This window comes from Suncus etruscus, chromosome 3 (assembly GCF_024139225.1).
Source record: "Suncus etruscus isolate mSunEtr1 chromosome 3, mSunEtr1.pri.cur, whole genome shotgun sequence".
In the NCBI taxonomy this organism is placed as follows: domain Eukaryota; kingdom Metazoa; phylum Chordata; class Mammalia; order Eulipotyphla; family Soricidae; genus Suncus; species Suncus etruscus.
The window spans coordinates 20,181,507-20,204,603 of record NC_064850.1 but is presented as its reverse complement, the minus strand read 5'-3'; the positions used below and the strand labels follow the sequence as shown (position 1 = coordinate 20,204,603).

At 42.4% G+C, this 23,097-nt stretch overlaps 3 protein-coding genes across 3 annotated transcripts in view; 1 reads left to right on the top strand and 2 right to left on the bottom strand.

Annotated features, from left to right (window-relative positions):
* The window catches only part of LOC126004088 (peroxiredoxin-1), a 1,184,503-nt gene that overhangs the window by 648,411 nt on the left and 512,995 nt on the right, over positions 1–23,097 (top strand). The gene's annotated exons all lie outside the window — the stretch shown is intronic.
* Positions 1–23,097, bottom strand: part of VASH1 (vasohibin 1) — a 967,981-nt gene that overhangs the window by 532,609 nt on the left and 412,275 nt on the right. The window lies entirely within an intron of this gene.
* Positions 1–23,097, bottom strand: part of GPATCH2L (G-patch domain containing 2 like) — a 53,453-nt gene that overhangs the window by 13,595 nt on the left and 16,761 nt on the right. Inside the window, exons 3-8 of the mRNA XM_049770405.1 lie at positions 21,903–21,967; positions 18,389–18,565; positions 17,213–17,292; positions 12,872–12,939; positions 11,468–11,507; positions 8,352–8,437 (exon numbers count right to left, since the gene is read on the bottom strand). Of these exons, the coding sequence (XP_049626362.1) occupies positions 8,352–8,437; positions 11,468–11,507; positions 12,872–12,939; positions 17,213–17,292; positions 18,389–18,565; positions 21,903–21,967 (516 nt within the window). The remainder of the gene's footprint in view (positions 1–8,351; positions 8,438–11,467; positions 11,508–12,871; positions 12,940–17,212; positions 17,293–18,388; positions 18,566–21,902; positions 21,968–23,097) is intronic.

Genomic DNA, 23,097 nt, shown 5'->3' with positions numbered 1-23,097 from the left:
AAATGAAATTTATTATAAACTAGCATATATTTGTTAGATTTTTTTTCTTAGACGCATACAAATCCGTTAAGGGCAAGAACAAATTATTGATGTTTCTGAGGACCAAAGGTCAAATATATTATATATTCCAATTATTCTCCTTAATTGCTAATCTATTCCCTCCAATTACTTTTAACAACAATTTATGGAAGCCTTCACCGTGAATAGCACTGTGCCAGATGTGAGAAGGGCAACCCCCCAATGACAGAGCCCAGGGCCTGTCCACAGGCGCTTCCCAACCCCACAGGGTGAGGTGGTCAATGCACAGAGAACAGACACAGGCCACAGGACCTTATGGAAGGAGCAAGGTGCTAGGGCAGAGTGAGGGGCAGCAAGAGCTAACCATCTCCTGTGATACCCTCTCCTCAGTCCATTTTATCTTCAGGGTTAAGGACATTTATTAAATGCCCAGTAGGGGCAATATTTATTTACAGAGACTGGACTAGGAAAGGATCCAGGTCGATGTCAGTGGTGGCAGCTCAGGAAAGAAGCAGCTTTCCCCAGCTCCAAGCACAGAGGTGGCCCATGGGTGAGAGATCCTGGCAGCTCTACCAGTTGCTTTACTCCAGCAGTTTCCCCCTCAGCAGTCCCTGGTAAACTGTTTCCTAGCACCTGAAAAGAACCCAGAATCAACTTCCCTCATTTGGGTCAAAGTCATCATCTCAGAAAGCTGCTTCATGCTACCCACAGGAACAGCAGAATTTCACATTACCTGGAAAGACGGGGACATTACAATGGATAAATAGAGAGTGAAAACCTTTCATCCACTCCATTTCAACAGGAAACAGGCGCCAGCCAAGAGCTGCTGTAAACAAGAACATCCCACTGAGGATAAGAGAGTCAGGAATGGTGCTCTGTACAATAGCAGGTTCCAGTGGAGCCGAACAGTCTTGTGCCCAATATTATAGCTCAGACTCTTCCTTACCCGTGGCCGAGGTGAGAAAGAGCTGCTGTGTGCCATGGCACTCCCCACAGATACAGAACCAATAAAAGGTTCTTCCCCAAGCCCTGAGGTAAAACCTGAGGCTGTTTACTCTGGCTCCAAAGGTCAGAATTAATAGCACAAAGTGAGTTGTCTTCCTGCTCTTTGAAACTCCTTGTCAAGTGGCACAGCCAGCTGGGCACACAACTCTGATATGCAGATCATAACGTTTGTGAACAGAGAAAATGAATTACAATGAGCTCAACCTACCCTATCTCAACTCTCTGACTGGGAGAAAGGTCTCTCTTTTCTTTCCCCAAACACTATCCAATTGCCTCCCCTTTTATTCCATTTGAAGGCCGTTTAAAGAACTCCCAAGAAGCTGCACACCCCATCACCAGCAAGTAACTCTGGAGGCGAACTCAAAGTTTAGAAAAGCGCGATTATCTTAAGGGGGTTACAGGGTAGTAACTGGACAACAAAAACCACAGTACTGGCTACCAATACAGGAAATTCCCACTGACCTAGTAAAGCCATTCTTACTTCGGCCATCACCACACTATTAGCAATCCTCATAATCTCACACTGCCTATGCAGTGTCCAGTGAGGACAGTATGGAGCAAATAACAGAAGCCCTGAGATTTTTCTTTCTTTCAATAAAGAAGCTGTGTAGAAATGGCACAGTTCTTCACAACAGCCACAGGAAACAAATCCCATCTGGGACATCCTTAATACTGCTGGGACACCATTAAGTGTCAGCTCTAATATGATATCCTGACAAAGAGGAAATGGGAACAACTTGACCTAAGAGCAGGTTATCCTACCCCACCAGCTAACGATAAGACAAAATCAGAAGACTTATCACCCTTTGGTCTGTCCAAAAGCCAAGATTGCGATCTACAGATGACTGGCTGATAGAACCATGACCGGACTGTATGTATCCTGGGACCAATAAAAAAGCCCTAGTCTAGAGTTTGAGTAATGGCCTGCACAACAACCATGATCTCCAGTTCCAAAGGTCTGTCTGAGACAACTGCAATGGAATGGGTTTTCTGGAAACATCCTAGGATCAACACAAAGACCAAGACCACCAACCACAGAAGATGGATTAAAATGACACTGAGGGAGCAAAACTTCTAGAACCACAAAGAAAGACTTCATAAGTTCCACCCCTTGACTTGTGTAGATACCGAGATCTTTAGATACAGAGATCTGATTTTATCACCCAGGACGGAGCAGAAGTCTTCCAAACAGCACGAAAGCACCAAGGGGAGAGTAAACGAACCTGTACAGAGTCTATAGTTAATCCCATGACAATATACTCTAAGGGTGGAGAAACCCTGTAGCTCTTAGGCCAAGAAAATTCAATTTTGAATGACCCCATATTTACTGTGCCTGTGCAGGAGGGAAAAAAAAAAGCACAAAACAATTTTTCTCCTTTTTTTTATTTATCTAGTTTTTGTCGATTTCTTTGTTTTGGAGTGGTTATTGAAGTTGCTGTCTCCATTTTTATTTATATATTTATTTTCTTCCTTTCTTTTCTTTCTTTATGTGCTCTGCCATGTTTTTATCAAGATCATGGCTCTTATGTGGTGCTTACCTTTATTGTTGGAGTGCTCACTGGATATTTTATTTTATTTGACACTTCCTTTTGTACTGTTGGAGTGATTCACCTTTTTCCCCTTCGTCTCTCAAATCGATGATGAGAGCCTCTAGAAGGACTCCGCCCATTTGGGGTATTTGATTTTTACCCCAGGGTATTACTTTTTTCTTCTTCAAACAAAACCATGTAACTTGATCTACCTAGTCCCAACTCCCAGTTACAGGAGGAAATAAGGGAGCCATCAAGACCAAACAGGTGTAAGACCACTAAGTAGCAAGTTAGGCACTGAGGAGACCCCGGGGGTGAGGGCGGAAGATATGGGAGGTAGGATGAGAACGGTGGTATAGGGAGAACAATTCGGTGATGGGAATCCCCCTGATATTAAGTCAACATGTACCTAAAATATTATTGTCAACAAGAGCTTGCTTTACATGCAAAAATTGGGGGTGGTGGGAGGACAACTTTGGTGGTGGGAATTCCCCTGATTCAATATCAATATGTACTTAAAATATTACTGTGAAAGATATGTAATCCACTTTGGTCAAAATAAACATTATTATAAAAAAAATAAAAAAGGGGGCCGGAGAGATAGCATGGAGGTAAGGCGTTTACCTTTCATGCAGAAGGTCATCCGTTCGAATCCCGGTATCCCATATGGTCCCCTGTGCATGCCAGGAGCAATTTCTGAGCACGGAGCCAGGAAAAACCCCTGAGCACTGCCTGGTGTGACCCAAAAACCACACACACACACACACACACACACACACACACACACACAAAATAAAATAAAGAAGCTGTGTAATCAGGGCACTGTAGGTCAGTATTTTCTACCCACACTGAAACTGAAAATGGGATCTCTCAAAGGAAAATTCTCCTTACATGAAAAGCTCTGCTTTTTTTTTTTTCAGAACTGAAAGATGAAAGAAGCAAACGGAAATGGTGGTAACTACCAAATCACCCAGGATAGAAGAGAGGAAGGATTAATTAAAGTTGTAGAAAGCTCAAAAGTATGCCACAGACATATTCAGGAACTGGTGAGTTCTGGTTCTGGTTTTCTAAGATAAAAATAGTCAGCACAGATGCCAATAAATCTCTCAGACCAGGAAAAGTGCCTCTGGCCCTAGTTCCTTCTTGCCATTCAGTGACCATGTCTTCAAGAGCAATGGCACTGCCTTTGCCTTTACCAGACACCAATCACACACACCATCTGCTGTTTGAGCAGGAGCATTTTTAACACCCATTATTACCCGTTTAACAACAGTCTCCCTCTAACCACCAACCCACTGAAACAAACCTAAATAGCTATCTTAACAGTTTTATCCACCATCCTGCCACCTACCTGTCAGTAGTCCCACCCAACCACATCTCCTGCTCAATAAGCACTCTGTGCTGGGCCCAGTATTCAACCCTCACCCTTCACCGGCAGCTCTCTGAAGCTGGGAGCCCAGAGTTCAAGCTCTTGTAAGGAACGGTGCCCACAATACCAGAGCAGGGAGCTGGTGCCAGTTAGGAAGTGGGTCTTCCAAAGCAGCAGTCAGAAAATCATATGCTTTCAGGGCAATGATTCTAAGCTGCAAATTTGAGTCATCTGGAAGTTTTAAAATAATGTCAATGCCTAGGCTTCCTCCCAGAACAATCTTGGGAGGTGGTACAGTATGGCTATATTTATTAAAGCTTCTTGATGAATTCAAATGCACAGTCAGGGCTGAAAGTTACAAATTTAAGTATTTCTACAATGGTAAGTTTTTGGGGGTAGAACATGGAAGACTGGGGTCAAACCCAGTAGAACTTAGGGCTTACTCCTGGTGGGCTCAGGGGACCATATGGGGTGTCAGGGATAAGAACTAGAGCCGGCTGGGTGAAAGGCAAGCACCCTACCTGTTATACTATCACTCCAGCCCAACAGTGTTATTTCTCCTCTTCTCCTTTTATTTGGGGGGGGGGGGGTTTGGAGGGGATGTTCTGGGACAACGCCTGGCTCTCACTCCCAAGGATGCTCAGAGAAATCATGTGAGGCCAGAGCTGGAACCTGGGCCTCCTGTATGCACAGCATATGCTTATCCTGTTGTGCTCTGTCTCTATTTCTTGAGCAGCATTTTTAACTCACCAATCCATCAGATGGCACAAAGACCACAAATACTCTCTCTCCCATCATTATACCTGCCATTTAAAATGAATCACCCATGCTGTTCTCTTAAAATGACCATCCCGCTACTTCTTTGTTTACAGCAATGAAATAGTAGACAGCAGAGTCCAATGAGGTCATTCATGCTTCACCCACCACACACACACACACACACCCCTGATGCTATTGCACTCCGATGTCAGTCACTCCCAGGTCTCACACAGAGCACTAAGGCTATACCTGGATATGCTGGAACCCCAAGGAGGCAGCTGGGAGATGAGGGAGAGAGGAACTGGCAACATCCAGGCAGGAAGCTGCCTCAGCTCAGTAACCTGATAGGGGGAAACCTTCCCAGTCCAGGCATGATTATCAAACTCTTTGTGCTCTTAAAGGAGAGTAATTATAGGCATGTGAAAAAAAGGGAAGCACTCCCAGAGGAACTCTTTCTCACAAGCTTCCCAAGAGGCAGTAGGGCCATTAAAAATTCCATGATGAAGAGGAAAAACAGCCTGGGAACAGCCAGGAGGCAATACAGCAAATTAATACACCAGCTCTCCTCGGGGAAAGCTGTGATAAAACAGGAAACACTTCTCTCTTAGCAAAATAAAATTATACCACTAATGGTAACATAGTCAACACACACACACACACACACACACACACACACACACACACGTTCTAATGATGGGTGTGAAGTTCCTATGATAAAATAGGAAACATTTCTCTCTTAGCAAAATAAAATTATACCATTAATGGTATCATAGTCACATACATCCTCCCCCCCGCCACCATTCTAATGATGGGTATGAAACTCCCCATGTTACCCAAATGCCTTGAAAGAAATCCTTTCCCATTACAAATAAAATGGAACAAGAGCGAGAAAACATTTCTATTCAAAACATGTTTAATATATAGCCATTCATCTGTCTCTTCCTCAGGCCTGGCTGTGTGAAACACAGTTTCTACCAAGCCCAGCAGCCAGCACAGAGTCCAGTGTTGCTGGTCAGCCATGAAGGAGCTGACAGCTCTTTGTTGCTGACCCCTGGTCTGGCCAGCCCCCTGCTATTTCAAAGGGACAGAGAGAGTACCAGGGCTGTTTCATCAGGCATGTTTTTTAAAACTGCCCAGAGATGGCGCACCACCATTTCCCAAACTATCTCCCCAGGAGTTAGGCTCCGAAGAAGCACTCCTCACACACAAGCAACTCTGCTGCTCGTTCTACATATACTTGAAACAAACAAACAAAAAACAGCTTTTTGAAGACTATGATCATCTAAGTTTACAATTTTCTCCCCTTGCCTTAAAGAACTTCCATGCATTAAGCTCACTCTGTATCCACTGGTCTGGGAATGACACTGAGCAGAACAAGAATGAAATCCACTCTGGCGGTCAGCTTGCAGTAATGGTCTGAGGCCATGGTTTCCAACCATTCGGTACCTGCTACACTATTAGCAGCAGATCACCCACAGGCAGCAGAAAACCGCTGCCAGTTAGAAATTTAATAGACCAGCAGGAAATTTCTGCAAACTAGTGCTTGAAGCAGTATTTTCTTAAAGCTGAGCACACCAGAAGCACGGACTAGACACGTTTAGGTTTTCCAAGTCCAACCACAAGCACTGCCAAGAAGAGAAGGAGGATGATGACATGGAAAGAACCAAAGAACCCTGTTGGGCAGGGTCGAATCTGGGAAAGGAACACAGCACAGTGCTAGAGAGCAGAAGGAAGAGGAAGGAGGACAAGAGATCAGCCAGTAGTGCCTTACAAGATGTGGTTCTCCTCAGGGAGAGCGTCTTCCTAAAGAGCCTCTACGTCCAATTTTCCAGGACTCTTTTCCTCGAGGCTGAAATCTTGTGTAAGCCAACGCAGCTCTAAGAAAAGTCCCTAAGCCCCTGAGTTAGGAGTACCTTCTCTAAAATCTTTCTGGGGTAGCCCTTTAGGTATCTGAACTCCATGCTGCAACTGAGGATTCCCACCACTGACCTTCTCAGGAGAAAGTAAGCTCCATAGAGGCAAAACATTGTCAAGAGTCAGCATTCAGCAGCAATCAGCAAATGTCCTCAACTAAACATCACATTACTCGGGTAAAGGCCCTGGAGGAGCCATTCATGATCCCACCATTGTCCATGAACAGCATCATTGGTGAACAGTGTCGCCTTTTCAGACATCTCCCACTGAAATGCCACATCTCTGGTAGCAGGTGTGAGTGGGGGGAAAGAAACTGGGTGCAGCAACACAGACAGTGTAGTACAGGATACACTAGTACATAACCCAGAGTAGAATCGAGCCATTGAACCTAGTGTTGAAGTAACTGATTTTCAACCTATTCAGGATATTTTCTGCACGTGCTTGTCCCACCTGGGAGAGAATCCCTGGGTTGGCCCCCTAACCCTACCACCCATGGGTGTGGGCCTACCCTTCCCAATAAAGTCCTTGGGTCAGAGAGCCTTCTTCTAATTCTGACCCACAGCTTGCCTGTCTGCTTCCTGGTGCCCTTTTGCCTGCTGGCAGATAGCTTGTGGTGGAAGTTCCTTAACCTGTTTTATCTCCTAACCTGTGTGGATTATTTCCTGTGTCAAAGTCACTTCTAGACCCGCATTCCCCAATCGACTGAGTATGAGGGTTCCTCTATATGCCAGTATAGACTATCTTTGAGCAGTCTGAAATTCAAAATTGTGAGTTTATTCAACTCAGAATTTGTCAGGAAGAAATAAAGCCCAGCAAACTCTTGGAAAGAAATTCCTTGTGATATTAAAAATAACAAAAATTCCACAATCCAGTCTACCAAATGCTCTTCTGGGCATCAAAAGCCTTGCTGAGAGATGCTCACCAAAACTGCATTCACTTCCCAAAGAAAGATGCAGACAAAGGCTCATGCTGACAAACACACTGAGAGCTGAGTTAGGTACCATGCTCTGGACTGGGCACTGAGACCACTAGGGACCAAGGTCAGGTTCCTCACTTTGAAGTTATATTCTAGTTAGAGAGATGTGGAAGGTGGAGAGAGGGGGTGGGGTTGTGACTCCCAAACCTGCTCATTACAGATATTAATAAAAGCTGTAAGGGGAAGAAAGAGAAAACAAGCAGAGTTGGAGGTGACCGCAGTAAGAGAAAATCATTGGTGAGGAAAGCTCAGAGACACTGTTCAGGTAAAGGGATGAACAGAGGTGCCAAGGCAGGAAAAGGGGTTCCCAAGTACAACTTCAACCCTCTTGGTAAGGAGGCACTTGTGTCATTCCTGATACACCTGAGGTGAGGTTTGAATGACAAGGCTTGGGCATGCTGGCAGCAGGCAATTCATGGTAAAGAACACTGGAAATGTGTTTTAGAGGTGTGGCTTTTAGCTAAAATCTATGAGTCACAAGATTTCAGTCAAAACTGAGTGTTAACCCACAGATTAGTCATGGGACCACAAGAAAGCTACCTCTTCAGTTGGCCTCTGTTTCTGTATTTGTAAGACCTTTCCTGACTATATAATATGGTTATAAAATCAAATAATCTATATTCAAACATACTTTCTAAAATGGCATGTGTCATTAGAAGAAGAATCCCATCTGACTAACAGTATTGTTAAATCACAGTGTGGCAATAACCATCGAAAATAAGTAAATGAAGAAAAAAATGCTGATGCCCGAAAAAAGGTCCCAGCCCCTAGAAGACAGTACCTGGCAGAGCAATGAGCCGGCGAACACCTTCGGTGAGAAGCATCCTCGAGCACGTCCAAGGAGTAGAGGGGAGAGAGCGGATTCAACTGCAGAGGGAAGTGAGAGAACAGTCAGTAAGGCCATACAGACACCTGACCCTCAAGATTGCCCTCTCTGTGATGACTTTTCCTCTCTGATCATTAAAGTCTCTGCCCTACCACAGGCTCCGTTCACTAAGTCACACATAATCCAAAAGTGATCCAGAAGAGAAGCAGAGTCGATCTAAAACATCTTAAAACAAATAAATGAAAAAACCTTAACAACACTCTAGGCTGCAGAGCAGGCTCAAAGGGTTGGAGTGTTTGCTTTCCAAGCTGGAGGAGTAGGCTGGATTCCCCAAGCATCACAAAGGACCAAACAAAACAAAAACAAGCAAACAAACCAAGAACTTGTTGGTGAACAATTTTTCAAAAAATCTGATACATGATAATTGTTTAAGTGGCAGAAGAGAGTGGTTTCTGCTACAAGATAGTAACTTAAGTCTATTGATGACCAGCCCTATTCCCAAGAGATAATATTTTCATTTCCACATCCTGGCAAATATTTTCAGGAAATACTGGTTGGCTCGCAGAGACCAGCAGAACAGAACAGTGGAGCGGAAAGAGAACTCAAGTAAGAACTGGGATGCCAAACTTGGTCCCTGAGTTGCTATCTGTTAAAAACTGCATAATGTCTTTGAGTTTTATCATTAAACTATATCTGTAAAATACATAGATTCCTGGCTGGCTGACCATTCCAAGTGATTATTTTGAGAGTTAGTGAAGTACCAAATAAATTTTAATTTCTCATCTGTAGAACATCTAATGACATCCAAAGGATAACCCGTTGGGACACCATATATGAAAATAGCTAACTTTTTTGTCTGTGAGAATTTTTTTTTAGTCTTTTCTTACAACAGAAAATCATCATCTCAGTGGCTAAAGAAACTGTGGTACATATACACAATGGAATACTATGCAGCTGTCAGGAGAGATGAAGTCATGAAATTTTCCTGTACATGGATGTACATGGAATCTATTATGCTGAGTGACGTAAGTCAGAGGGAGAAGAAAGATGCAGAATGGTTTCACTCATCTATGGGCTTTAAGAAAAATGAATGACATTTTTAGCAGTATCTCAGAGACAAGAGAGACGTGGGCTAGAAGGTGCAGCTCATGACATGAAGCTCACTACATAGAGTGATGAGTGTAGTTAGAGAAATAACTAGACTGAGAACTATCATAACAATGTGAATGAATGAGGGAAGTAGAAAGCCTGTCTCGAGTACAGGTGTGGGTGGGGTTGGGAGGAAGGAGATGTGGGAAATTGGAGGTGGGAATCTTGCACTGGTGAAGGGGGTGCTGTGCTCTTTACATGACTGTAATCATACAACTACAATCATATTTGTAATCACGGTGTTTAAACGAAGATAATTTAACAATAAAAAAAAAGAAAATCATCTTCCAAAAATTTAGAACTGTACCTTAAGATTGGAAGCATTCTGAAAGGTAATTTCAAAAGAATTCTAAAAGACTGGTTCACTCCCAGATTTACTTGCTGTATGACTCTGGGTTAAAAGTTTAATTGCATTTGCAAGCAATGCATAGGTCTTTTCTGCATTTAGGCTTAGATGCAACAGCAAATACGCTAACTTCAAGCTCCACATAAAAACCACATCAAGTTTTTTTAGTCTTTCCTTTTCTATCTACCACTTGTATTGCTTTTTTCTATTATATAAAATTTTGTTTTATTTGTTCTTGGGCCACACCTGGTGGTACTCAAGGATCACTCCTTGGGGGACCATACGGGAATCACACCAGGGTGGTGGCTAAAGGAGCTACCTGCAAGGCAAGAGCCTTACCTCCTGTACTATCTATCTGGCATATATGGCAATTACTTTTTGTTTTGTTTTGGGGTTTTTTTTTTGGGGGGGGGGGTCACAGCAGGCAGCGCTCAGGGGTTACTCCTGGCTCTATGCTCAGAAATTGCTCCTGGCAGGCTAGGAAACTATATGGGATGCCAGGATTCGAACCACCATCCTTCCTCCACACTATCTCTCCAGCCCCTATGGCAATTACTTTTACTCAGACTTGTCCTTGTTACTTGCCTGAAATAACAAGTTTGATATGATTACATTTTTTTCCCCATGTAGACTATTTTAAATAAAATAGTTTAAATAAAAATTGGGTCCATAAGCCATTTTAAAACACCCCATTGCTATATACTGGTTACATCTATCATTGCTCTGGTTCATTCTGAAACCATAATGAAGGAGGGCTCAACTGTAAAATTCTTACATATTTATAAGTAGACTTGCATAGTAGCCATGCCATCCAGTGAGTAGATAAAACAAATAGGCTGCTTGAAGAAATTTTTTTTATCAATTTTATAATTATCATGATAAAGTATTCCCTTTCCCACAAAATCAAAAAAGCTTCAAGTATAAAGAAGGCTATCAAGCGCCAATAATTTTTCAATTGTGAGCTCTGTAGGGGACTAGATATGCCTAGAGCCTGAGCAGTGGGGCCAAAGAGATAGCACAGTGGCAGGGTATTTCCTGGGACGGATCCAGGTTCAATTCCTGGCATCCCATAGGGTCCCCTGAGCCTGCTAGGAGTGACTTCTGAGCGCCGCCAGGTGTGACCCAAAAACCAAAAAAAAAAAAGAGCCTGGGCAGGGGGTAGCGTTCCACCACCTCCTATTTCCTATGTTTAGGCGTTAATTAGCCTCTTACTTCTCAGCACAAGACCCAGATGTTGAACTACACTGTAAGTAGATAAGGCCTACGCTTATTTTTTAACTGTAATGTTCAAACTTACAATGGCAAAAAGAAACTCCTCTGAGATGTGTGTTACATGGAATAAACTGAAGGTGACAGTTGTAACTCCAAAAGGGAGATGGCTACAGTTTTTATTGATGAACACTGGGGGCTCTTGTAAAACAATACTTTAGGAAAATCAGAAAACTACAGGGAAGAAGAATCTTACCTCCTGTGCACAAGCAGAAACGTGAGGAAAATCAGAAGTCAATGCTTTATTCTTTCTAAGGAAAAGGAAACCAAAGGATAAAACAAAGGTGGCAGAGCAAAACGATCTTACCTGATTTCGTTCTCTTTTTCCAGCTGATGGTAACCAGAAACTAAAGAGAGGGAGAGAATAACAGGAAAGAAAACAATAAAAGAAGTGGTAGGAAAATTATAGAGAAAAGAAAATGGAAAGATACTGAAATAATAAAGATAAAGAATTTGGGAGGGGAGATGAAATAAAGAAGAGAGGGGGCATGGGGCCGAAGTGGTGGTGCAGCGGTAGGGCATTTGCCTTGCACGCGGCTGACCATATGATTCCCCCAAGCCAGGAGCAATTTCTGAGCGCAGAGCCAAGAGTAAACTTTTGAGTGTCACTGGGTGTGATGGCCCCCCCTCCAAAAAAAAAAGCAAAAAAAGAACAAAAAGAAAGAGAGGGGGCCAAAGCGATAACACTGTGATAGGGCATTTGTCTTGCATGCAGCTGATCCAGAATGGAATTAAGAAGAGAGATTCTATGTGTAAAGGATATTTTGGGGGAAAATAACTCTTCAAAGGGAAAAAAAAAGCCCAATATGTCATAGAATAAAAATACTGGGTACTCTTAAAAAAAAAAAAACACCACAGGATTTCAGGGCAACCCCAACACTTTCTCAGCTATGCTGTGGGAACAGGTCCTCCCATTCCACAATGGTTCGAGCCAAGAAGAGAGGAATGTTCTTCCTATAATCACACACAGGTTTTCTTTTTCTTTTTTTTTTTTTTTTTTCACACACAGGTTTTCAACTGCACTTTACCAATAGGTAGAATAGTTCCCTTGGAAAAGGAAGAACATATAAGTAAAATCAGAGATAATTAGCATTTGAACAACAAATTCCTGAGATTAGTTTAAGAAAATTGGAATTCGGGGCTGGAGAGATGGCTCTCTTGCCTCGCAAGTGCTAGCCTAGGATGGACCGTGGTTCTATCCCCTGGCATCCCATATGGTCCCCCAAGCCAGGAGCAATTTCTGAGCACATAGCCAGGAGTAACCCTGAGTGTCAAATGGGTGATGACCCCCACCCCCCCAAAAAAAAGAAAATTAGAATTTAAAACGTGCTTTACAATAAAGCAACTATAGATACAAAAGGCAAAGAAGTAACAGTCTAGAAAAAAAAAAAAGGCCTTGCTATACAGAGGCCAGAAAGACAGACTATCAGGTCAGGCACTTGCCTTGAATGCCTTCAACCTGGGTTCAATTCATAGCATCCTATAAGGCATCCCAAGCATTGCCAGGAGTGATTCCTGAGTGCAGAGTCAGGAGTAACCCCTAAGCATTGCTGGTGTGGCCCCAAAACAACAAGATTTTGTTATATTTATGCTAAGTGTTTAAAGTACAACTTAGCCCTGATCTTTCAGTCCTAGCATCCTATTTCTAAGCTCTTTGGTAAAACGTCCCTCTGCCTCCAACACTATGAAACAAGCTAGAAGAACGACTCACTCTTTCTGTCGAGGGTCACTAATGATGTGGCCAAGTCTCTCAGTGCCCAGAGTACTTATGCTGGTCTCCTGAAAGATAAGGATAATTATCATCAAAACACAGAACAAATGCACAGAGAAGTGTGTCCTTAAGCCCTTCCCTCTAACCTCAAGGACACAGATTAAGTGTCAGTCCCAAACTCCAATAGCAACGTTATTTTCAAAGAGATCTACCCTCAAAGTATGTGTTCTAAGAGCTTTCTTAATGTTTTTTTTTAATTGTTATAAACATTATTTACCATATTTTTCCCTCTAGGGGGGATGGGAGAGTTGGCAGAGTTTGGGGACCATGTGCAGTGGCAGGAATCAAACCAGGCTCGGCCCTGTGCAAAGTAAATAACTTAATCCCTGTATCATCCATCTCTCTGGTCCCTATATCTGGTATTTCAATATAGTAACAACTCTTGGAGTTATTAAACCATAAAGAAAAGATTAAAATCTTAAAAAAAATAATCACAGCTTGGGGCAGGAAACGGGAACAGGGGTTGAGACACTTGCCCCATTTCAACTACAAGTACCATAAGGACCCTCAAGCACAGTTAAGGGTCTCTCATGAGCAGAATCTGAGTTCAGGGGTCTTTCCTGAGTAAACCTTCAGCATGAAAAGTGCGGCTTGAGAGCCAAAAATTAAATTTAAATGAATAATGTTTAATTCCTTTAAAACAAAACAAAACAAGAGAGCAAGTTCAGGGTGTCAGGCACTTGCTTTGTATGTGGCTGAGCCTGGTTTGATCCCTGGCTCCAAATATGATCTCTTAGCAAAGCCAGGAGTGATCCCTAAGTGGAGAGCCAGGATTTAGACCTGAGCACAGTCAGGTGTGGCCCCATGACATACCCAAAGAGCTATTTTGAAGAGGCCAGCACACCAAGCCCCCTAGAGTTATAGGGCTAGTTTTATAGCCTTCACACAAGGACATATTCAAGGACCAATTCTCCTCTAGTGGCAATGAAACACTGACAGTGAACATATCAGGAACTTGCAAATTCCATATCAAGAATTTGCAAACTGCCTCCCTTCACTTTGCTGGGTTTTTTTGTCTGTTTGGTTTGGTTGTTTCTGAGTCATACCAGCATGCTCATTTCTCCTGGCTCTGCAGCTAAACGTTCAGAAATTACCTCTAGCAGTGCCAGGGAAACCATCTAGGATGCTGGGAATCAAACCCAGGTTGGCCTGTTGCAAGGCATGTGCCTTACCTGCTGTACTATCGCCCCCTTCTAAAACATTATTATGAATATATATTGACCTACATGTGTAGATGAGACTAAATGTTAGGATAACACTTTAACAGAACAAGTGACTATGATAAAATTTGCTGTGGTCAGATTGTAGGTGAGTGTGGAGAGAAGCTAAATGAATAGGTTACAGATCTTTTTCTTCATTCCTTCCACCAATGCCTCTTGGTCACAGACCCAGCCACAGTTGAGGGGCCAAAGAAAAAGATGAGTGAAAAATGAGGTATTTGTTACAGCAGGAAAATTATTAACTTAAAGTGCTGTAATGTTTAAATTTACAGTTTATTACTGTGTAAATTACAAGCAGTACTTTGCGTAATTAGTGGCTCGCTGGCAGAGAGCTGTGAATGAAACTCATTATTTATGATTACAATTTAGAAAAAGAGAAAAGTGAGAGGGAAGGGGAAGGGGAGGGGGGATGAGGAGGGCAGAACAGTGACCTCTGGTAAAAATGACAAATATCCCCTTAAGGTGATGAAGACGAATTAAACAAGTAAATATTATCCTATTCATTTGAAATCATTAGAGGCACATCTAATAGGTCCTAGTTACCTTCCAGGCAGCCTCTATGATGAATTGATTTACTTCCAAGGAAGTGGCAAAGCTCTTATTTTATAGGAGTTTAAATACAGTACGGTGAGCAGTAGGGGAAAAAAATCATCTGTCAAGCCTAACCAATCAGGAAAAGCAAAACCCTGGGGCTGGAACGATAGCACAGTGGGTAGGGCATGTGCCTTCCACATGGTCAACTGGATTCAATCCCCAGTATCCCATATGGTTCTCCGAGCACAGCCAGGAGTGATCCCTGAGCACCACCAGCTGTGGCTCCAAAAAATAAAAAAGGCAGAAAAAGTAAAGTCATCTTTGTTTCCCGTTCTTGGCCTCATGCTTCTCTCCCTCCATATATTCCTACCCTGCTTGCTATTCCACGCTTAGAATTCACGCTGGAACAGCAAAATTGTACTATGTTGGCTGTAAAACATGACCCATATGAAAAAGTTATTCTTCTAAAATTCAAATTATGTTCTGATTAGATATATAAAACTACTTAAAGCTACTGAAAGGGGACCAGAGAGATAGCACAGCCGTAGGGCATTTCCCTTGCATGCGACCAACCTGGGAAGGATCCCGTTGGATTCCCAACATCCCCAGCCTGCCTGTGGTGATTTCTAAGTGCAGAGCCAGGAGTAACCCCTGAGCACCGCTGGGTGTGGCCCAAAAACCAATCAATCAATCAATTAACAAAGTTTAAAAGAAAAGCTACAGAAAGAATCTAAGTTCGGGGCTGGAGCAATAGCACAGTGGTAGGGTGTTTGCCTTGTACACAGCTGACCTGGGACAGACCTATGTTTAATTCCCGGGATCCCTGAACCTGCCAGGAGCAATTTCTAAGCTCAGAGCCAGGAGTTAACCCTGAACATCTCCGGGTGTGACCCAGAAATCAATAACAAAAACAACAAAATAAAAAATAATCTAAGTTCACTGGAGTTAAACAATGTAATTTTCTTGGTTAGAACTGTTAGACAACAGTTCCCTGATTGAATTATAAAAGAGAAATGTGAAAAAATTTCCTGAGAAATGTGCAACAACATCTACCTGGCCTACCCCAGTCAAGAACTCTAGATGCTTCCAGAATAAACAAATTACTGCCCTACATACCACTCCCTCCCTTCCTTTTGGCCTACCACGTCCTTCTCGAATGGAGAGGAGGCTCCATCTTAATCTATGTTCAATCTCAAAGCCTTTGTATAAAAATGAATTAAGGTTTTTAATGTCAATGTAAGAAAAGCCAAAAAGGGAAGCAGACTTGTCACACTGAAGCCAAATTCAGGTGCTCGTCATGTGAAGGTCAATATTCAAGAATCAAGAGTGGATGCAAGGAAAGGGAGTTCATGCAGAGGAGATGCAACCTGAGGAGATGGCAAGTTCCTGGCTCAAAAATACCCACCTTTCTCTCATGTTGAGTCTAGGAATTTTATACAGAAGGATTTTTATGGATGTGGGCAGAGCAGGAAGTTCTGCCTGAGGAGGTTCAGACAATGGTTAATGAACCCCATGAACATGGTCAAATCACCATAAGAAGAGAGAAGTAATTGGGTGTACACTTTAGGAATGTTCTCTGAGGCCCATGATAACTGATCCAGTTCCACACCCCACACACAAAGCAGGATTCCATCTCAGGAACAGGGATGGGGCAACAGACATAGAGAAGAGGGAGGGCAAGAAACAGATCTGTGAGACACAGGATGGGGTCACTAATGCCCAACTTGCTTACAAAACACGGGTTCAGTTCTCACGTCTGTGTGTTTTCATCTGGATCACATCATCTACTTCTTTGAACCTAAGCTTCCCTCGTCTGTTAAAGAGAAAAGTCACCTTTTCTATAAGGTCTCTGTGGGTTTGGATTAAATGAGCTAAATATGGAGGATGGTCTCTGGTAAGAGAAAAACTAAGTAAATAGTGGAAAGTCTTCCCTCGTAGCTAAGAAGGGGCTTTTAAATTTTAATAACAAAATTTTTCTATTTTTTAAAAATGAATTCTTGGGCCTGAGTGATAGTACAGCAGGAAGGGCATTTGCCCTGCATGTGGCCAATCTGGGTTCCATCTCCAGCATCGCATATAATCCCCCATGCAAACCAGGAGTGCCAGGAGTGATCCCTGAGTGCAGAACCAGGAGTAAGTCCTGAGTCCCACTGGATGTAGCTTCAAAAAATAAAAATAAAAATTATAGAGTATAGGAAAAATATTAGGCTAAAATGTACTCATAGAAACAAAGAGCATTTTAATTTACACAGTAATAATATATGATTAATGGGAAAAAGCAGAATGATAGAGCAGTTCTAGATTATATCCAATGCCCTACCATGACAACACTGTAAATAAAGGACTTTGTGAATAAAGTCCCATCTTTTGTGTTTGTAATTCATGTATTACATATATTCATGGCTGTGAACTTGCAAAGAATTCCCATGGTCTAATTCTAAGGAGTGCTGCAGCACCTGTGATTATCTACAGGGACAAATCCTGCAGAAAAAAATTCTCTCTCCATGGAACTAGTAAACAGTATCACCTTCCCAACAAGCCTTCTTCGTCCCTTTCTAAGGCATCGAGCTGCAGCTCCAGGCAGACGGTTCAAGCGAGCATGGTACCCTTAAACAAGAGAAATGACATTAGTTACTGAGTGTAAAAGATACACAAGTTGTTCTGTGTTTCCTGTTTACATTACCTCCCAGCCCTTACTAAATTTACCCTTTAATACCATAGGCTACTGGCTACAGATGCAGCATTCCTATGTCATGTCAACTACCAGTTATGATTTTAGGCATGTCACTTACCTCCGACCTAGGTGTCAAGATCATTAGAAGCAGGACAATCCCTTGTTTCACCCTATATTACAAGTCGTTCAAAAAACCCAATGAAATAGACATTGAAAGTACTTCATAAACAGAAAACACTGCATAAATATAAGGTATAAATAAACAATTTCCAACCATCACTCTTTTTTTTTTTTTTTTTTGGCCACACCAGTGATGCTCAGAGGTTACTCCTAGCTATGTGCTCAGAAATCACTCCTGACTTGAGGGACCACATGGGACGCGGGGGGATCAAACCATGGTCCATCCTAGGCTAGCATGTACAAGACAGACGCCTTACCGCTTGCACATGCAGAAATGCCTGGAAAGGCTCAAGGCTACACCCAGTGGTACTCAGGAGAATATGTAGTGCTGGGAATTGAACTCGGGTCCTGAGCATACAAAGTCTGGACCTTACCCCCTGTCCATCTTCCTTGTCTCTTTGAATAAAATTATTTAAAAATATATTCTTTAATCATCCACCATTTAAAAGGTGTTGTTATTTTTTGGTTCATAATACTCTCACTGATGTGTGCCTGTTCTCAACATCCAATACTCCAGCTTCCAGAGCATCATCACTTCAGAGCCTACTAAGCAGTCAGGACACACTGGGGTGGGCTTCCCCACAAGGGGCAAAAACTTGTAAGCTGCAAGGAGCACACTGCTGACAAATACCCTGACAGACTCGGCGCTTTGATCTGGGTAAGAATGAATAGAGCCTTTTGCACTGAGACAAAGCTTAAACCCTCTAGAAAAATCCCTAAACAAGGTCCCATGTTCAGAGATCTGAGGGACCTGCCTGCTCAGAGACAAAGGTCCAATCAACAAGGGATAAAGTACCCCAAAAAGAAGCAATGAAAGACTGAAACATGGTCTGGGCTTCTCACACTCACCTCTCTGAGCAGGCCGGGAAGGTAAGAGGAACGTGGAGTCTGAAAGCTTGTCCAGTCCAGAATCTACTCTCTCCACTTCAGAGCAGTGATCAGGAGTCCACTTGGGTAGAAGGTTTGGGACCGTGAATCCTGGGACACATTCTCCTTCGTAGAACCAATCACTCTGCTCGTCATCCCCTGAGGTCAGAACACATAACAAGCAGGCTGACATTTGAACAAGGCCCTGTGTAAAACCAACTGCAAGGAGAATCTCTTGGTGCAATTGGTTTGATTATACTTGTTAAATAATAACATTGAAATGTAAAAGAACTTCTTAAACCAAGTTATGATGGAAACAATGGCATCAAACTAACTGCATCCTAATGAGCACACTGTGGTAGACAGGACCATTTTTAATAGTGAAAATGACCAAAGCTACCATGTTCTCTAAGAACATGCTTAAAAATCTGTAAATATGCCTTGCACACAGCTGATCCAGGACAGACATTGGTTCCATCCCCGGCGTCTCATATGGTCCCCCAATCCAGGAGCGATTTCTGAGAGCATAGCCAGGAGTAACCCAAGTGTTACCGGGTGTGGCCCAAAATCAAAACGAACAAAAAAAATCTGTAAATATGCTAACCTCTTAGACCCACAAGCAAACTCCAGTGTAGAAATGAGGCACTTAAAGCCAAGAGACATCAAGATAAAACAAGTAAATAATGAAGCCCAAATCCAATGAACTTCAAGACCTTTACAGAAATATTAACTTGTCCATGTACTATCTTTTGTATTACAAAATCTGATGCTTCAAAACTTACAAAAATTTCTCAGTTCAAAACTGAAGGGATGCCTGAATGTCTTGCTTCACCCATACTTCCCCTATCAATAAGAAGATATGTAGTCAAATCCCATTTCTTCCTGTGCACCTCGTTAATAGAACAGAAAATCATCTTGACATTAGCAATTCAAGTCACCGAAAAAATACTAACCACAGAAACCAATATTATAATCCCCTAAAATTGTCCAAAACTCAGTGCTCTACTCCTAAGGCTGTAAAGAAGTCTTTTATCTTCATTAAAAACAAAGTGAAGACTCATGTATCCACTCTTGGGACAGACTTCCATCTTCTAGGTGGAAATGACTGTATTTACTAAACAGCAGACTGTATCTATCTACTATTCCTTCCCACGATGAGTAAAATAAGTGACTTTATGTTGGCTACCTCATCCCCTCCTTTCAAAAGAGCAGAGATGAGGAAAAGTATCACAAGAACATCAAAGAGATCAGAGCATGCTCACTGCCTGGTATAGGCTGCATCCCAAGGAAGCTGCTCAAAGCATGCTGACCACATGAATCACCAGATTCACAAGGCACTACTAAGGAGCAGGATAATGGCAACTTTAGAATTACTTTGGAGACTTCCAAATGGGAGCAAGAAAGCAGCAGAGTGGTGAAGAGCAATTGGTAATGGCATTAAAGAAAGTGACCAAAGTGCTCTCTTGTAAAAGCCTCAGCAATACTATCCCCAGCTCTGCAAGTCACAAACCAATACCCTGTCCCCAATGGATGTGCTTCCAAAAAAACAGGAGGGCCCATGAGAGGGAAATCATGTGCTGCTAGCCTCAACCTCAAGGCTGCTCTGACTCAGACAAGAATTTTGATTTAGATGTACAGACTAGGGATGTAGATTATCTACAATATTAGACCAAACACTTCCTATATGTGTGGGCCCTGGGTTCAAACACCAGACCACAAAGGAAAAAAAATTATTAAAACTAATTTATACTCCTAAGGCTAGAAAGCTCATATCAGGGTTAGTTAAGGTGTCTGCTAGCCTTACATGGGGCCAACACACGTTCAATCCCTGACACCATATTATGATTGTTCCCCATCAGCCCTGAGAGGAATGATCTGTGAATAGAGCTAGAAATAAGCCCTGAGTACAGTAGGGAAAGGCCCCAAACATGAAAATAATAACAATTTATATTTCGAATCAGTTCCTTAGCTGGTATGGGAACTATATTTTGATAAATTCTATTCTTAAAAACAAAACAAAACAAAACAAAAAAAACCCTCACCAGAGAAGATTTAGGGCTGAACTAAAGCCAGAAGTCAATAAGCTTCATTTCCTGCTCCTTTAAGGTCTAGCTTTAGATGAAACAGATTCCGTCGTTTAGAATTTGAAGTTCTATGTAAATTTCTTTTAAGTGAGGAGATAGGAGAATTAACCTCTCTAACCAGGGTTTGCCAGTAACTATTAAGAGCACATTCATTATAATGTCAGGCAATGTGTTATCAATTACATTGCAAATAATAAAACAAGTCCTGCCCATGAAAAGCAACAAGGAAAACAACCTCTCCATAACAAGAATGGAATCTGATGAGTGAGAAGCAAGGAAAAAGTAAGGTCCCTAAGGAGATGTGTCTACACTGTTAGTCAGAATCCCTTTGGGAAACACCAGCACACATCAAGGGAACAATCAGGACTTCAATGAAGTGACTGTTGAAAGGTAGAGGATGGGAAACACTTGGAGCCAGCTCAGCAGTAGAGAGCTGAGGCTGCCCAACTGTAGCAGAGGTTGAGTATGGGGAAAACCAATGCTGTCCAGTAGCAGTCTAGCTGAAAGTGAGCTGGGCAAAGCCAGAGTTCAGAATGGTAGATATTGGATAGTTTCCAAAGCTTTGCTACCTTCATAGCAGAATGACCTTCCATGGCATGGGACTACACAGCCTTGCCCCTGAGACAGCTCATACTTCCTCAGCCACTGACCTTGAGATGGGTCAGATCATTTGCTGTAGACAGTAGTATCAGCAGATAAAGAATCCAGCAAACAGTGTCCATAGTCACACATAGACAGTCTGGTTTGGTCGCTTGGCATTCGTGTCCTTCATTATAACAAGTCTATGCTGAATACAGTCACTGTTCCTTCTGCCTAGGCCCCAGATAGACAGAGTAGATAGACATCTACTCAACTGAACCATAGCTAATTCCCAGTTCCATAGCAAAAAATAAAAGTGATCAACCACCACTGAAATTTGGAGGCTATGAAGCAATAGTATGCTAATAGAAATCTGACTAATTAACACATTCTCGTTCACCTGCCTCCTTCAATAGTTCTTTTCGCTGATGCCTCCTTTTGGTTAAAACCAAGCAAAAATTAAAGGTAAGAAAGCCTAGTGTTAAGAGTCCATACCCAGAAGGGGCAAAAAGAAAACTGCACTGTCCTAGGTGGCCATTAGGTGGCCATCCTAATGCTGCTGAGAAGGCAAACCCAGGTACAGAGATCCACTCAGGAAGACAGAAAATAACTTAGCTGAGAAGTCTAAAGACTGTAGGGGCCGGAGAGATAGTACAGCAGGTTAGGGCACTTGTCTTACACACTGCAGACACCACTTCAATGCCCAGCACTGCATATGATACATCCATCCCCTCTCCCCCAGCCCCACCAGAAGAGATCACTGAGCAGTCAGGAGTGAACCACTGTCAGGCAATGTTTGATCCCAAAACCAAAACACCAACCACAAAGATTACCTTGCCGTCCTTCATCATTGGTAAAAAGCCCTGTGTCACTGCTGCTGCACACACTGCTGGTTTCACTGTGAAAAATAAAACAGAACACATCAGCTTCACCTAACAACAAAATACAGGCCCGAGTTTCCCTGCTTTTCACCCCAGTCTATTGCTTGGTTAAGAATTAAAATCTCGGGGCCCGGAGAGATAGCACAGCGGCATTTGCCTTGCAAGCAGCCAATCCAGGACCAAAGGTGGTTGGTTCGAATCCCGGTGTCCCATATGGTCCCCCGTGCCTGCCAGGAGCTATTTCTGAGCAGACAGCCAGGAGGAACCCCTGAGCACCGCCGGGTGTGGCCCAAAAACCAAAAAAAAAAAAAAAAAAAAGAATTAAAATCTCATGGGAAGGTCAAAGGAGGTAGTTAATTTCCCTCCCTCAAATAAAAGTATAAGAAGAGGGCTGGAGAGATAGCACAGCAGTAGGGAGTTTGCCTTGCATGCAGCCAACCTAGGACAGACAATGGTTCGAGTCCCAGCATCCCATATAGTCCCCCGAGCCAGCCAGGAGCAATTTCTGAGCGCAGAGCCAGAAGTAACCCCTGAGTGGTGCCAGCTGTGACCCAAAAACCAATTAAAAAAAAAAAAGTAAAAGAAGAAAGAATTATTTTACTTATATATTTTATTTCAATTTCAAAGCACCAACAGGAGCAAACCCCAAACTAGTAACCCCTAAGCATCTCTGGAGATGGTCCCCAAACCATAAATAAATAAATAAATAAATAAATAAATAAATAAATAAATAAATAAATAAATAAATAAATAAATAATCAATCTAAAGTCATTGTTAGTTTAGAATTAAAAAAGTTATTCATGAAACTCATGAAACCAATCTCAATATGATTTGTTAACTAAATAACAACAGTTATGGGGCTGGTGAGATAGCTTGGAGGTAAGGTGTTTGCTTTGCATGCAGAAAGTCAATGGTTTGAATCCTGGCGTCCAATATGGCCCCTGAGCCTGCCAGGGGCAATTTCTGAGCATAGAGCCAGGAGTAACCCCTGAGTGCTGCCGGGTATGACCCAAAAAACTAACTAACTAACTAATAACAACAGTTACAGACTCATCAACAAATTCTACTTCTCTTTTGAAATTTTATCAACAAGAGTCCCAACAATGAATCTCTCCAACTTTGGGACAACAGGTAGCTCTCCTTGTT